At 56.7% G+C, this 13,508-nt stretch overlaps 1 protein-coding gene across 13 annotated transcripts; it reads right to left on the bottom strand.

Annotated features, from left to right (window-relative positions):
- Positions 1–716: 716 nt before the first annotated feature.
- Positions 717–13,099, bottom strand: LRRC71 (leucine rich repeat containing 71). 13 transcript variants are annotated; one of them, XM_067039025.1, is made up of 15 exons: positions 12,714–13,062; positions 9,081–9,230; positions 8,627–8,752; positions 8,461–8,536; positions 8,166–8,243; positions 6,007–6,075; positions 5,620–5,779; positions 5,452–5,535; positions 5,273–5,362; positions 4,446–4,592; positions 4,171–4,264; positions 3,731–3,819; positions 1,690–1,801; positions 1,215–1,336; positions 717–961 (listed from the first exon to the last, which is right to left on the bottom strand). In XM_067039025.1, the coding sequence occupies exons 1-15, from the start codon at positions 12,874–12,876 to the stop codon at positions 842–844; spliced, it is 1,680 nt and encodes a 559-aa protein (XP_066895126.1). In that variant the 5' UTR covers positions 12,877–13,062; the 3' UTR covers positions 717–841. The 13 variants fall into 13 exon arrangements, with proteins under 13 accessions (XP_066895126.1, XP_066895132.1, XP_066895123.1 ...); XM_067039031.1 differs by having other exon boundaries at positions 1,690–1,817; positions 12,714–12,962; XM_067039022.1 differs by having other exon boundaries at positions 1,690–1,804; positions 12,714–12,962.
- Positions 13,100–13,508: the final 409 nt, after the last annotated feature.

The raw sequence follows: 13,508 nt of genomic DNA, 5'->3' as shown, positions 1-13,508 counted from the left end.
GAAGAGTGGCTGTCAGCTCCCCAGAAGCTGGCCCTGTGCTCTTGGGGCACGGTCGGGTCATCTCAGTGGAGGCAGCACAGAGGGTGAAGAGTCGGGGCCCCAGCTCTCCTGACTCCTCTGGCTCCCGCACTGTCTGGGTGGCTCTGGTTTCAGGCAGCTGACAGCAGCAGGCAGTGTCATTAGGGTTCGTGTTTAGTGCTTGGACTTTGCCACGTAGACGACAAGAGACTCGGCACCCTCTCTAAAGCAGCCCGACGGCTCTGCGTTTTCATAAGCTGAGCCCCTGCCCCTCCTCCAAGCCAGTCCAGACACGCGGGCCAGGTGGAGCAGCAGAAGGGGGAAGGCGCCCAGGAGGCTGGAATGGCAGACCCTCTGCCCCACCCGCTCTCCCACTCAGCTTGTGCGTGTTGGTTACTATCCCAGGTCTTTCCCTTCTGCTTCTGAGACCAGAGGCAGTGCAAACCCTCGTGTATCACGTGTCCTCCAGGGAACGGGGACGGGTGGTACGGGTAGTGACTCTGGTCTGGGCAAGCCAAGAACCAGGTCCTGAGGGGGCAGGAGAGCAACGCCCCTGGTCGGCCACCACCAGAGGGGCTGAGATCACCCCCAGCAGAACCATAAAGCCATTGGGCCATTTCTGGCCACGTTAACGCGCTGTTAACAGGCGCAAAGTCCAAATATTCCCAGTAGTTCTGGGACAAAGTTTTCAGACAGCCTCAAGGAAAAAAGTACAGCAATAGACTTTGTTAATGACCCGAGCTCTCCCGTGGGAGGTCCAACCCACACGCGGAAAGGAGATGCTTCCGTGGCCCAGAATCTCTGGGAAGAAGGTGGGAGGGGACTAGGTGGAGGAAGCCACAGCCGCCTCCTCTTTGTGCCTGGCTTTACTGACAGGGTCCCTTGGCAGCATCAGCTCTTGGATCGTGGTGTACGCAGGACATTGTGGGGAGAAGCAGTTTTTCTGAAGGAAGAAAAGGAAGGCTGATAGCTAACAAAAGCAATGAAGATTAATCATCTGGGAAAAAAACATTTCCTGGGACAGGGTGGGTTAGGGGCTGGGGGACATGGAGAAAAGGCAAAGGAGTGTGACTGCCTGTCTCACAGCAAGAGAGATGAAGGCTGTGTTGTGATAAAAAGAATGAGGGAAACTACAGGCCTGTCTTGGAAATGGGGAGACAAACTGCCTGCAGCAGCTGCAGTCCCTGGGGACTCACCGCCAAGGACAGCCACAGCAGCCCCACGGGGCCCTTGGACGCACTCCTGGACTTGGAGAACTGTGCCTGGTACTGCACTGCGGTGAGGAACGCCTCTAGCCCCACCTCTGTGATGCGGTTTCCTGGTGGAAGGAGCAGACGACGTGGCCTCCGACACTGCCAACCCCCTCCTTGCCTACACCCTCACGGGACACCCTCTGCGACCCTCTTACTCCAGAACTAACCCCCAGCTCCCCAGCTCCCTTACCTAGGACTAATTTCACTCCAACTCTACTTCTCCAACGCCTCCTTCGTCTGACCTCCCTCACCCCCACCCCAAAGCCCCGTGCCAGAGGGCCTTCCCCATCGTGATGCCCAACCACCGGAGAACCAGGTTCCGCTCCGTGGAGCCGGGGCGGGGGCACCCTTGTGACCACGTGGGGCCCAGCTAGCCTCGTGGCAGGAAGGCGGGGCGTGGGGGCGCTGGCAAACGTACGGAGAAGGTTGAGATGCAAAAGGACCTTGTTCCCAGGCATGAAAACTTTCCCATCTCGGTGCTCCATGGGCTCCAGGAGAGGGCTGACCACCTCGGTAGCTTCCCCAACCAGCTGCTAAGGCAGAATACTGATTGCAGCAGAGGAGAAGGGGAGCTGGTCAACAGGCCATTCATTCATTCATTCAACATACATGCTTTGAGAGCTGGCTACAGTCCAGGCTTTTCCCCAGGTGCTGGGGATACGAAGATAAATAAGCCCATACCCTCAAGAAGCAGCTTTGTGCAGGGGAGCCAGAGAGTGAGAGAGTAATGCAGTATGCTGTCAGAGCTGACAGAGGGCAGCTCAGCACTCTGGGGGCACGAAGGAGGCACAGCTAGCGGGTCTCGGCAGGTGTCCTGGAGGAGGTGGCCTGTGAGCTGACATCTGAATAGTATGTGGTCCCTGTCAGATGAAGATCAGGGGGGAAGTGGCAGCAGGTGCAAAGGCATGAAATAGTGTGTTGGCATTCACTAAGTAATTCCTAACAGGGAGAGCAATGAGGGCGATGGACTGGAGGGAGATGACGCTAAAGGCAGGATGAGAGGAAAATGCAACAGTCCTGGGGAGAAACAGCAGCCTGGATCAAGCCTGGGGCAGGGACAGAAAACTGGCACTGAGAGGCAACCCTCGCCCGCTTTCCCCACCCGACTTTCCTCTTTTGTAAGATCTTGTCCTGGGTGCCAGAGAAGACTCCTAAAAGTGGAGGCGCTGTTCCCTGCCAAGGTGGGGAGGTCTTTTGATGACAGAACACAGGCATACCCTCAGAGACTGTGGGTTCGGTTCCAGACAGCCGCAATAAAGCGAGTCACACACATTCTTTTGGTTTCCCAGTACATGTAAAAGTTATGTTTACACTATATTTCAGTCTAAGTGTGCAACAGCACACTGTTTCTAAAGAAACAGTGTATATACCTCAATTTTAAAATACTTAACTGCTAAAAAAATGCTAACCATCATCTGGGCCTTTGGGGAATCATAGTAGTAACATCAAAGATCACTGATCACAGATCACCATGACAAATATAATAATAATTAAAAAGCTTGAACTATCGAGAGAATTATCAAAATGTGACCCAGAGACACGAAGTGAGCAAATGCTGTTGGAAAAAAATGGCACCAACGGACTTGCTCGACGCAGGGTTGCCACAAACCTTCAGTTTGTATATAAAAAAAAAAATCTGCAAAGCACAATACAACAAGGTACGCCTGTGTAAGGACAGATAGCCCTTGGGTTAGGGCTAGGGTTAGCTGACTCCACTGTGGAGGGCGGGGAGCTACGGAGTCAGCAGTCCAGCAAGGTTTCCAAAGCAAGGAACAAGTTGGTCCAAGCTTAAATAGAAAAGGGAGGCTCCAGGGGCAAAGGAGAGAGAGTCTCAAGTAGCTGTGCACAGGGTGGGGGTAGTACCACGACTAGGAAAACAACCTGCCCTCCTGGGGAGCTGCTGGCAGGGGCAAAGGAGAATGTGCTTTGTTCCCTGTGCAACTGTACAAGCAACCGTGGGCGTGGTGTTGAGGAACAAATGGCCTTTTGGGAAGCAGACTGAGTTGAAGCAGAGGATCAAAAGTGTGGGCTTGGGGCTTCCCTGGTGGCTCAGTGGTTGAGAGTCCACCTGCCGATGCAGGGAATATGGGTTCGTGCCCCGGTCCGGGAAGATCCCACATGCCGCGGAGCAGCTGGGCCCGTGAGCCATGGCCCGTGAGCCTGTGCATCCGGAGCCTGTGCTCCGCAACAGGAGAGGCCACAACAGTGGGAGGCTCGCGTACCGCAAAAAAAAAAAAAGTGTGGGCTCCTAATAAGCAAGTAAAGGTAGAAGTGGAGGGGCACTGAGCTCTGTTACCCCCTGCAAGCCCAGGATGGATTAGGGAGGGGGGCAGGACTGAGGACACAATGTGAGTTGAAGTGGCTACTGCCACAGTACAGGGCTGGAGACTCCATCCCAGGAAGGCTGGGGGACTGGACCCCAGGGACGTGTCCCCCACCCCACTTCTCCTGCAGCGTACCTCCGACTCCAGGAGCATGCTGCGCTTCTCTTTGCTCCCAGTCTTGGTCCCTTTTCCCTTGCTTAGTTTCTGCTCAGGGATGGTTACCTCTGGAGTGGGAAGAGGAGCCAGAATGCACAGTGCGGACCTCTGATACCACTCAGTTTCCCCAGAGAGAATGGACTGGGGCGAGAAAGGGGACTCCTCAAACTTTGGGTTTGGGTACAACAGAAATAGAGCTGGAGGGGGGACCCCCAGCTAGGTAGGCGGGTTTCTTCTCCGAGGGCAGGGCCACAGGGGTCCAGCCCAGGAGAAACGGTGTGGACTGCCGTGGATGGGGCAGGCTGGGGCTTCCGACATCAAGGTGAGAAGACTAGCTCAGCGCAGGCCTCCCGCATCCCGCCCCGGGCTCCTCCTTCCTCCACACCAAGTGGGCGCCGCAGAGGGGTGCTAGCACTTACTCCCCTTGCCTGCCTTTGTGGAGTCTTCTTTCTTAGGGGTTCCTTGTGTGGGTGACTGCCCAGACCCTGACTTCTCCTCTTTCTTCACCACTTCCTGTGGAGGATGTAAGGAGAGAGATGAGAGTCCTACCTCCCTGGCAGATGGGGAGCAGGTGTGGGAGGGGCCAGAGGTGGACTTTCAAAGGCCTTCCTCCCTCTGCCCCACCTGCAAATCAAGGAAGCTTCCTCCCCTGTTCCTGCAGCACCCAGGGCTCTGCTGCCCACAGCACACCTACCCCGGACTTCTCCTTTTTCTTGCCCAGACCCTTAGGGGTCTTCATTGTCTGCGTCTTGTCTTTCTCCACCGTTGCAAAACTGCTGACCCCCATCAGCTGATACTTCTCACGCTCTGTTTTGGAGTCCCCGTGTCGAGAGGTGGAAGGCTGTGCTCACAAATGGGAGGGGATGGAGGAGGAAGAATCCGGTGCCCCTTCCCCAGTGAGGGGTGAGGGGAAGCCTCATGCCTGGGTGGCAGTCGGACTGGCAGCACCCCTACCCCAATCTCCCTGCCTAAATGCTAACATAATTTGTTTGGGACCCTTCTGGGGCAGGTGCTGTTGGGAAGAAATGGCAGAGGGACCCAGGGATGAGCTGGGGGTGGGGGGAGGTGGCATTCAGACTCATACTGAGGGAGAAAATAGTAGCTGACATTTTTTTAACTAAGTGCCAGGCACTGTTCCAAGTGCATTAGATGAATTAACTCATTTAATCCTGTCAACAATCCTATGAGCTAGGTATAGTTATCCCCATTTTACAGATGAGGAAACTGAGGCCCGAGAGGTTAAGTCACACGCCCAAGGTCCCAAGCTGTTTTGTGGAAGAGCCAGATTCCAAGTCCCTGCGGTCTAAATCTAGTCCTCTTAACCAATACACTCTACTGCCCGCGGAGTCGTTCTGTAGTAAGAACCCAAACATTTGTTAGATCTGTGCAGAGGTCGGAGACAAAAACGGTCACGACACAGGGAGAGAGGACGGGTTAAGACTCGGCCAGCTGGCTGAAAAGCAGCCGACCTGGGAAGCGGTTCCAGGGGCTCAGGTCTCAGGCTCCGAGCGCGCTCCTCACCGATCGCGAGCACTCCTGCGAACCTTTCTCCAGCAGGAGGCGCCGGCGCTCCACTACCTCGGTGTGCGTCAGCTCGAAGGGGCGCAGGACCTGGGGCGGGGCGGCACCTCGCGCTCAGCCGCCCGGAGAGCAGGAGGATGTGGGGGTCGCTCCCGGCCCCGCTCAGCCCGCACACTCACCTCGGCCAGCTTCAGGGCGCCCTTGTCCTGGATGCGGTTGTGGGCCAGGGACAGCCAGAGCAGGGAGCGGTTGAGCCGGAGGCCCTGCGGGGGCAGGGAGGGGCAGTGAGCCGGCTGGCCCCGGGCTGCCACAGCTCGCGCGTGGGCCCCTGCCGGCCTCGCACTTACGTCCGCTATGTAGCCCGCACCCTCGTCACCGATGTGGTTGAAGCCCAGGTTGAGGGAGACCAGGGTCCGGTTGCGGCTGTGCAGCGTGGACAGAGCCTGGCCTAGGAGCTGCGCCCCGTGGTCATCGATGTTGTTGTTCCGCAGAGACAAGTGCGCGATCCTGGGCAGCAGGAGGGAGAACGCGGGTCACAGGAAACACGGGGTCCTGGGCGTTCCCCGGAACCTCGGAAAACGGGGGCATGAGGAGGGCCATTGGGTCTGAGGGTGGAGAGGCAGGAATTGAGGGTCCTTGGGGAGGTGCTGGAGAGGCAAGGAAGCGTGGGAACTAAGGGTGACTTGGAATGGGGGGCAGGCCCAGAGAAAGGGGGTGAGGGAAAGGAGTCTCACGTGCTGTCCACTGCCATGAGCTTGTGATAGGACTGCTCCGGCAGCGGGTTCCCCTCCAGAGACACCTTCCTGAGGGTGGGGGAGATCTGAGACCCAGGAGGCACCACTGAGGCCAGATGAGGGAAGGGGACAAAGAGGAAGGGTGGGGCTCTGGGAAGCAGCTTGGAAACAGAGGCAAAGGATGCACCGCTCCCCTGCCGCCGCCCCCCCCCGCCCATCTCCCTGATACAGGAAATTATATGTGACAGTTCTCCAGACTAGAAATCCAGAAGTGTGCCACGTGAAGGGGTTACTCTCCGGAGTTAGTGAGCTGTGGTAAGGGGGCCTCTAAGATGACCCCAGTGATCCCCACTTCCTGGTATCCATGCCCCAGTGTAATCCTCTCCCCTTGAATGTGGCTGGACCTAGTGACTCACTTCTAATGAATGGCATATGGCAAAAGCGATGGGCTGTCACTTCCAAGTTTAGGTTACAAAAAGGCTGTGGCTTCCAACCTGGGTGCTCTCCTGGCACCAGCTGCCAAGTGGTGAGGGCACCCAGATGACCTGTGGAAAGGCTCCTGTGTGGAGGCACTGTGGCCAATCAGCTGCCACGTAAGTGAGCCTGGCGGCAGATGTTCCAGCCCCAGTCAAGATGACTGTAGCCCCAGCCAACAGCCTTACTGCAACCTCACCGAGATGCTGAGCCAGGGGTGCCAGCTAACCTACACCCGGATTTATCTCACAGAAACTGTGAGATAATAAATGTTTGTTGTTTTAAGCCACTACGTTTTGAAGTAACTTGTTACACAGCAACAGGTACCCAATACACGACCCCTCCACAAGGCAGTGGCTTCTCCAACAGTACTGAGAAAATGCAGGTGTTTTTCCAAGTCACAAGAAAAAATGAAACTAATGGCTGGAAAATTCTGTATTAAAAAAAGTTTCTCTCGGGACTTCCCTGGTGGCACAGTGGTTAAGAATCTGCCTGCCAGTGCAGGGGACATGGGTTCAAGCCCTGGTCCGGGAAGGTCCCACATGCCACGTGGCAACTAAGCCCGTGCGCCACAACTACTGGAGCTCATGTGCCTAGAGCCCATGCTCTGCAACAAGAGAAGCCACAGCAATGAGAAGTCCGCGCACAGCAATGAAGACCCAATGCAGCCAAAAATAAATAATTAATTTTTTAAAAAAAGTTTCTCTCATGATATTTGCCCAACCTTTCAGCCTGGCTCATCTAGCACCTAAACTTGATTTGCATTTACTTTTAATTATTTTTATCATGTTGATCTGACTTATTTTTACATATTAAGATGAATTCTATAGTTATTCTCCTGCTGGCTAAATTGTTTCTAATTCCCATGATGGAATACAATATGTGTTTTGTGGTGTTCAAGACAAAGAGCACCCAAGGACCTCCAGCTGAAGGAGACAAAATCCCTGCCCTCAAGAAGCATCGCATCCATCCCCATCTACAGGAGGAAGACAAGTGAGGAGGCAAGCCAGTGACGGTGGGTTCTGTGAAGCAGGAGAAGTCAAGGGCTCTGGGGGAGCTTCAACAAAGGGCAGCCAAATCAGCTGTGTCCTTTATACAGCAACCACCCCTGTAGTTATACTACTCCACACCTTGCTCTGGCTCCCTCCTATACAAGAATGCCCTTTCCCAGTTCCCTGCCGGGCCCCCTCCTATTCCTCCTTCAAGGCTCAGCTTAGCACCACCTCCTCCAGGCAGCCTTCCATGTCTCTCATGAACTATTCTTCCACAACTACAGTCCCCACAGTGCCCTGCAGTATCCACTCCTATGCCCTTCTCCCTCCCTTACTGGACTGCCAGTTCCTGTAGGATAAGAACCAGTCCCTAGTACAGTGTCGGGCACCAGGCAGTGAGGAACCTCCAGGGAGAGAGCGGGTAGTGGTGGGACTGATGGAGAGGAGAGGGGATAAGACCCCAAAGGTAGGCTCTTTAGGCACCAGAGTAGGCAGAAAAGCGGACCCCAGTGCCTGTCAGATGGGAGCTTCAAAACCCAACAGACACTAGCAGCACCCTCTTTCCAAAGGGATGCCAGCCCAGGCCACAGGAGCTAGAACTTGTCACCCCCATCCCCAAACTGCTCACTTTTGACCACCCAGCCAGCCAGGCTACCCAGGTAGCCTCCCCCTTGCCTATTCCCCTCTGCTGACCTGAGCGTGGATGAGCAGAGAGGCAGGAGGGCGATAAAGGTGGTCAGGGTCTTATCAGTCAGCCCCACCTTCCACAAGCTGGAGATGGTGGGAAGCACAGAAACGCAGCTGGAGCACCACCTCCTTCCCACCTTGTCCTCTCCAGCCACCCTGACACCCCAGCCACACCCTTCCTTATCACCTTCCGCACAGTCCCCAGGGCCTTCCGCGCCCCTTCAGTTCTTTCTCCCAGGCCACTGGTGGCCCGTCTCCAACACCGGCCTCCTGCCCCTCCCCCACCCCCATGTCCCCTCACTTGATGGCCTGAAGCTGGCTGAGGGAGGTCAGACATTTAGAGAAGATACCCAGGATCCGCTCCTCAACCTTCCAACCTGCGGAAGGGAAAGGAAGAAGGCGCCTCAGGCCCTGCGGTGGTGGACGGGCGGGTGAGAGGGACCGCGGGGTGGAGGGGCGGGCCTCACCGCGGATGTAGATTTCCTTCACGGACTTGTCCTCGGGCTCCAGCTCCACCTGGATGGTGGGCCGGAAGAACACGTATTTGCTCCCCAGGCTGTTGAGGCTGCAGGACCCGGACAGCCGCTGTTCGTCTAGAAGGCAGGGGTGCGAGGAGCCGGGGAAGGAGGGAGGGGGCAGAGTCACCGCCCCGGGCCCCACGCCCCGGCCGGCCTACGGAAGCCGGAGAGGCCGGGAGGGCTCCCACGGAGCCGCGGGATTGGAGGACTCCGCCAGACCCGCATCTGCGAGGGTTTGGAAAGGACGACGGAAGACCGCCCCCACCTCCCCACCAGCCCCCTTGAATCAACCCTGCTCACTCACACACTTATTGCCCTGCGTCCCCGCTATTCGGCCCGCCGTGCGATGGGGGATGGACTAGGTAGCCCTGGCAGACACCCCGGGGTCTCCGCTGTCACTCACCTACGGTGGGCTTTTCCGACGTAGAGGCGGAGGGGACGAAAGTCGGGTGCGGGCGGGGCCGGGTGACCACTTTGGGGAAGTCCGTGTAGCCCCACCGCGTGCAGAGCTCAGCGAAGTCCACCTCGAGGACGCCGGTGGCCTGGTACTCCTCTGTGGGGGCGGGGACGAGAGCGGGAGGGGAAGCGCAGCGCCGCGCCGCACCCACCGCCTGTAGCCCAAGGCTGCCAACAGAGGGCAGCAGAGACCAGAGGACGTCCCCCCCAGCCCTGCGCCCCCGCCCGCCAGAGATCGGCGCACTGCGCCGCGTTCCCACGCTCGTCCGCGCGGGGTTTCGGGCCTCTGGGCGGGCAGTGGCCCTTGCATCGAGGCAGACGTCCTCACAGCCATTTTTAACATGTAAGATGCGTTGTAGAGACCGACACTGACAACACTTGAGAGGAAACAGTGGGAAATCAAGACGTGGGAGGAAGGGGACTAAAGGGCGTGGAATGTAGACAATGAGGGCGCCTCTTTTATGTGCCGGCTCGTCCACCCACCCCGTGGGTCAAGGCAGCTTCCACTCCCGCTCTCCGCTCCCTGGGGGGCCTCCTCCTCGCACGTTCCTTCCTTGCGGGGACTGCCCAGGGTCACACGGAGAAAGAAGGCCCAGGCCTGATGTAAGCAAAGGAAGGAAAGCAGAAGGACCTCTCCACCTCCCCCCGCCCCCACCCCCATGCCCACGCCCGCACTCGGGTAGACCGAGGCCCAGCACGGTGGTAGGCTTTTATTTATTTAGCAAACATTGCTATAGCACTTACTCCTGTTCCACACTGTTCTATATGCTTTGGAAATCTTAACTCATTCAAGAGTTTATTAATTCAGACAGATGCCCACCACATCCTATCCTGAGGGCTACGCAAACCTGAGGTGCCTGAGTCCCCAAAGAGCCCTGCTCTTTCCTGCTCCCACATGGACATCGCAACAAGAAGTGGTTCCCTGAGACGGAAAAGGGTGTCCCTGGCAAAGGCGAGAAACCGGAGCCAGAAGTGGGGGGCTTGGTGCCAGCCTGCTCTTCCAAGTGCAGGACAGCCTGGAGTCCCACAGGCAGCGGGCGCTGCAGGGACTGTGCCCCCGACAGAACTCCTGCAGCCAACAGTAGGGAGCCTGCCCGGAGGGTGCAGGGGGACTGGGAGGACGTGTGCTCAGCACTGTGGGGCAAGATGCAGAGAGGTTTGAGGGTTCTTGTGGCAAAAGCGTGAGAGACCCAGGCACCCAGACATCAGGGGGAACACAGACACCCGAGAGACATTAGCTGAATGGACGAGGCCGATGAGAGGAGGCACTGGGAGGCTAGGGGAGCCCCTTGTACAGCTGACTCCTGCACACTGCCTGCTTTCCCGGACTCTTCCCTCTACTGGGAGAACCCCTCAATCCTTCCTTGCTTCATTCACACCATCTTTCCCCAAACAGAGGTTCTCAAACTTTAACATCTTTCTGTAAGAATCAGTAGGAAAGACTGTTAAAGCAGTTTGCTGGGCCCCATCCCCCCAAATTCTAATTCCATAGGCTGGATAGAGTCTGTGAATTTGCATTTCTAACCAGCTCACAGATGATGCCAAAGACGGTCCAAGGAGAACCGCTGCTCTAGACCAGCACTGCCCGACAGAACGTAATGGGACGATGGAAGTGTCCCACCTCTGGGCTGTAGCTAGCAGTGACCTAGTGGGCAGCACAGCTTTGAAAGAGCTCCTGCTCTCCCCCCACCCCGCCCCACACTCCCTCCTCACACTCACTATGACCTTGCCTCGTAGCTTCTTGAGAAATAGAAGCCACCAGTTGCAATGTCCTCTCAATCTATCAACGTTCCTACAACTGCCTTCACACGCTAGCCCATTTGAGCCCTGCCACAACACACGACAGCAGCTGCTAAAGCCGCTGTGACCTTGTGGCCCTGTCCTGTTATCACTCCCTTTCTCTCCGACCCCTCTGGCTCCCCTACCAGCTCCTTTCCCTCTAAGATCACTGAGGCTGGGTCCTGAGCCCTTTCCCGTCTCTGGTTCCACTCCCCCCTCCCCAAGGGAATCTCTTTCATTCCCAGGGCTTAAATGCACCCAAACATCAGCAGCTCCCCAATTCGCATCTCCAGCCCTGACATCTTCTCACCGCTCAGCACGCTTCCGTGCAGCTGCTCAGCCGACATCACCCCTCGGATATCTCTTACGTGCTCTTCCTTCAGGCCTGCCTGTCTCCATGAATGGCACCTTAACCCACCCCGTGCCCAGTACAGAAACATGGAATCATTCTTGCTACCTTCCCCACTTTCCACCCCATCCACTACTTCACCAACTCTTTTTCTACCTCGGAAGTACTTTTCCAAGGAGCCTAACCCATCTCCCTCACTACCCGAGTCCAACTACCACTGTCCCTCACCTGGGCTATTGAAATGCCTCGTGACTCAGCTCCCTGCCTTCATTTTGACCCTCTGCCGCTCCATTTTCCACACAGCAGCCAGAGAGGTGTGAGTGTGTGTGTGTGTGTGTGTGTGTGTGTGTGTGTGTGTGTGTGTGTTTAATGTAACTAGGTTCATATCTGTAGGAGATTCTATCCTGTCTTGTCTCTCCTTCTGGAAAATGCTCTTTCTCCAGCTCCCATAGCTTCCTCCCCCACAGCCACCAGCACTGACAAGGAGATGGCACCTGACCAAGGTCTGACAATCAGAGTCTTTTCCCAAGTTGTTTTTCCTTGAGTCCAGAGACAGCAAGTTCCCGTCCCTCTTTGAAGGCAAAGCTGGTAGATTTGAATCAAGAAGCCTTTCAATCAATACCCCTTTGTGGATAATTAATTTGGGTTGGGGTTCTGTCACTTGCAACATAAAGAGCCACACTCACACGCGTACTTTTCCAATGGTTTTCGTTTCCTAGAGAATGTAAATTCCATTCCAGGTGGACTGTGTCCATCTCGTTCTCTTTCTATTGGACCTGACCACAGAGCAGGCATCCAAAAAGTAATTGTTGAATAAATGAATGAATATCTATAAAACTAAACTCAAAGTCACCTCCTGGCAGCGCCCCTGTGTCTTTCCATCACTCCCTGGACCTTCTTCTCTGATACAAATTAGCACATCTTATTGTATTTGTCGGCATCCCAAACCACAGTGTGGGTTCTTTAAGATCAAGTTCAATTCAAACATCTGCCAAGCTGAGTTTCAGGAACTGTGCTGGGACTAAAACTGTGATTCATATCCCAGGATGGAGCAGGGCGCTTTGGGTGGGTACACAATGTACCTTTGTTGAGTGAACAAGTGAATTTGCAGTTTATAAAACACTTTCTCACCCTCAACTCTGTTGTGCCTCCCAGTAACAGGCAGGGCAGGACTACATACTACAGAGAAGAAATGTGCCTAATAACACGTGCACACCTCATAACGGTGACCACTTATAACACCCTTACCATGTGGTGGAGCCCTTTTCCACACAGCGCTCCTCAGCGCCAGAAATTCTGTTATTATTTACTGGCTCGTCTGTCTCGCCCGCCATTGCCTGGCACAGCGAAGACGCCCCATCCAATCTGGCTAACCCGAGCGACGAGTGGCTGGTGGGAGCGCGCGGAGTCGAAGCCTATAGGCCTGATCCCCCAACCCCGCCACCAGCGTACCAGGGTTTTTGGGTTCCTCCTCCCCCACCAGCGGCAGAACGGTCGTCGGCTTCTCCTTGGCACCGCGGTCCCCTTTCCTGGTCACTGCACCGGATGACTTCTGGATCCCGGGACGCGGGGCCCTGGGTGAGGCCACCGGTGGTGCGCTCGCCTCGCCCGACATGCTGGTGCCGTCCGCAGCGACTCTGGGGACACTCACGGGGGCAAGGAGGCAGGACGGGATTCTGTGGGGCTCGCCCTGGAGGTGGCCGAATCAAGGGTCTCTATTCCGCGTCCACAGGCGGGAGCCGCCTGCCGCTGCGTCGCCTCAGCGTCCCTCTCCAAGACAACCGCGCGAGGTGGGCGGGCCCAAGGGCAAGGGGCCACCACAGAGCGCACGCGAGGCCGACAGGGGGCACCGCAGAGTCGTAGGGGGCGGGAGGAGCCCGGAGGGCGGAGCCGCCGAACTAGGGCAGCCGAGAAGGGCGGGACCAGGGCGGAGCCTGGGCAGTCCTGGGTCACAGGGGCAGGGGAACCCTGGAGCCCTGGAGGGCCGGACCCCGCGGACCCTGTGCCAAGGGAGAAGGACCTGGGCGGAGCCGTGGCTGAGGGAGACGAGTGGATACCGGACTGGACCGGAGTGGAGGGGGCTGGGCTAGAGCGAGACCAGGACGGAGAGGCGGGGCTAGGGGGCGGGCAAGGAGTTGTCCAAAGTCACCCGGGAAACGGAACCGGGGAAAGCCGGGATCCGACCCCGTGTATTAGAGATAGCGGCAGTCGGAGGAATCTAGGGAAGCAGAGTCCGGGTGGAGACAG

The sequence above is a fragment of the Kogia breviceps genome, chromosome 1 (assembly GCF_026419965.1).
Source record: "Kogia breviceps isolate mKogBre1 chromosome 1, mKogBre1 haplotype 1, whole genome shotgun sequence".
NCBI classification, from domain to species: Eukaryota; Metazoa; Chordata; class Mammalia; order Artiodactyla; family Physeteridae; genus Kogia; species Kogia breviceps.
This window is presented reverse-complemented; position numbering and strand designations above follow the sequence as displayed.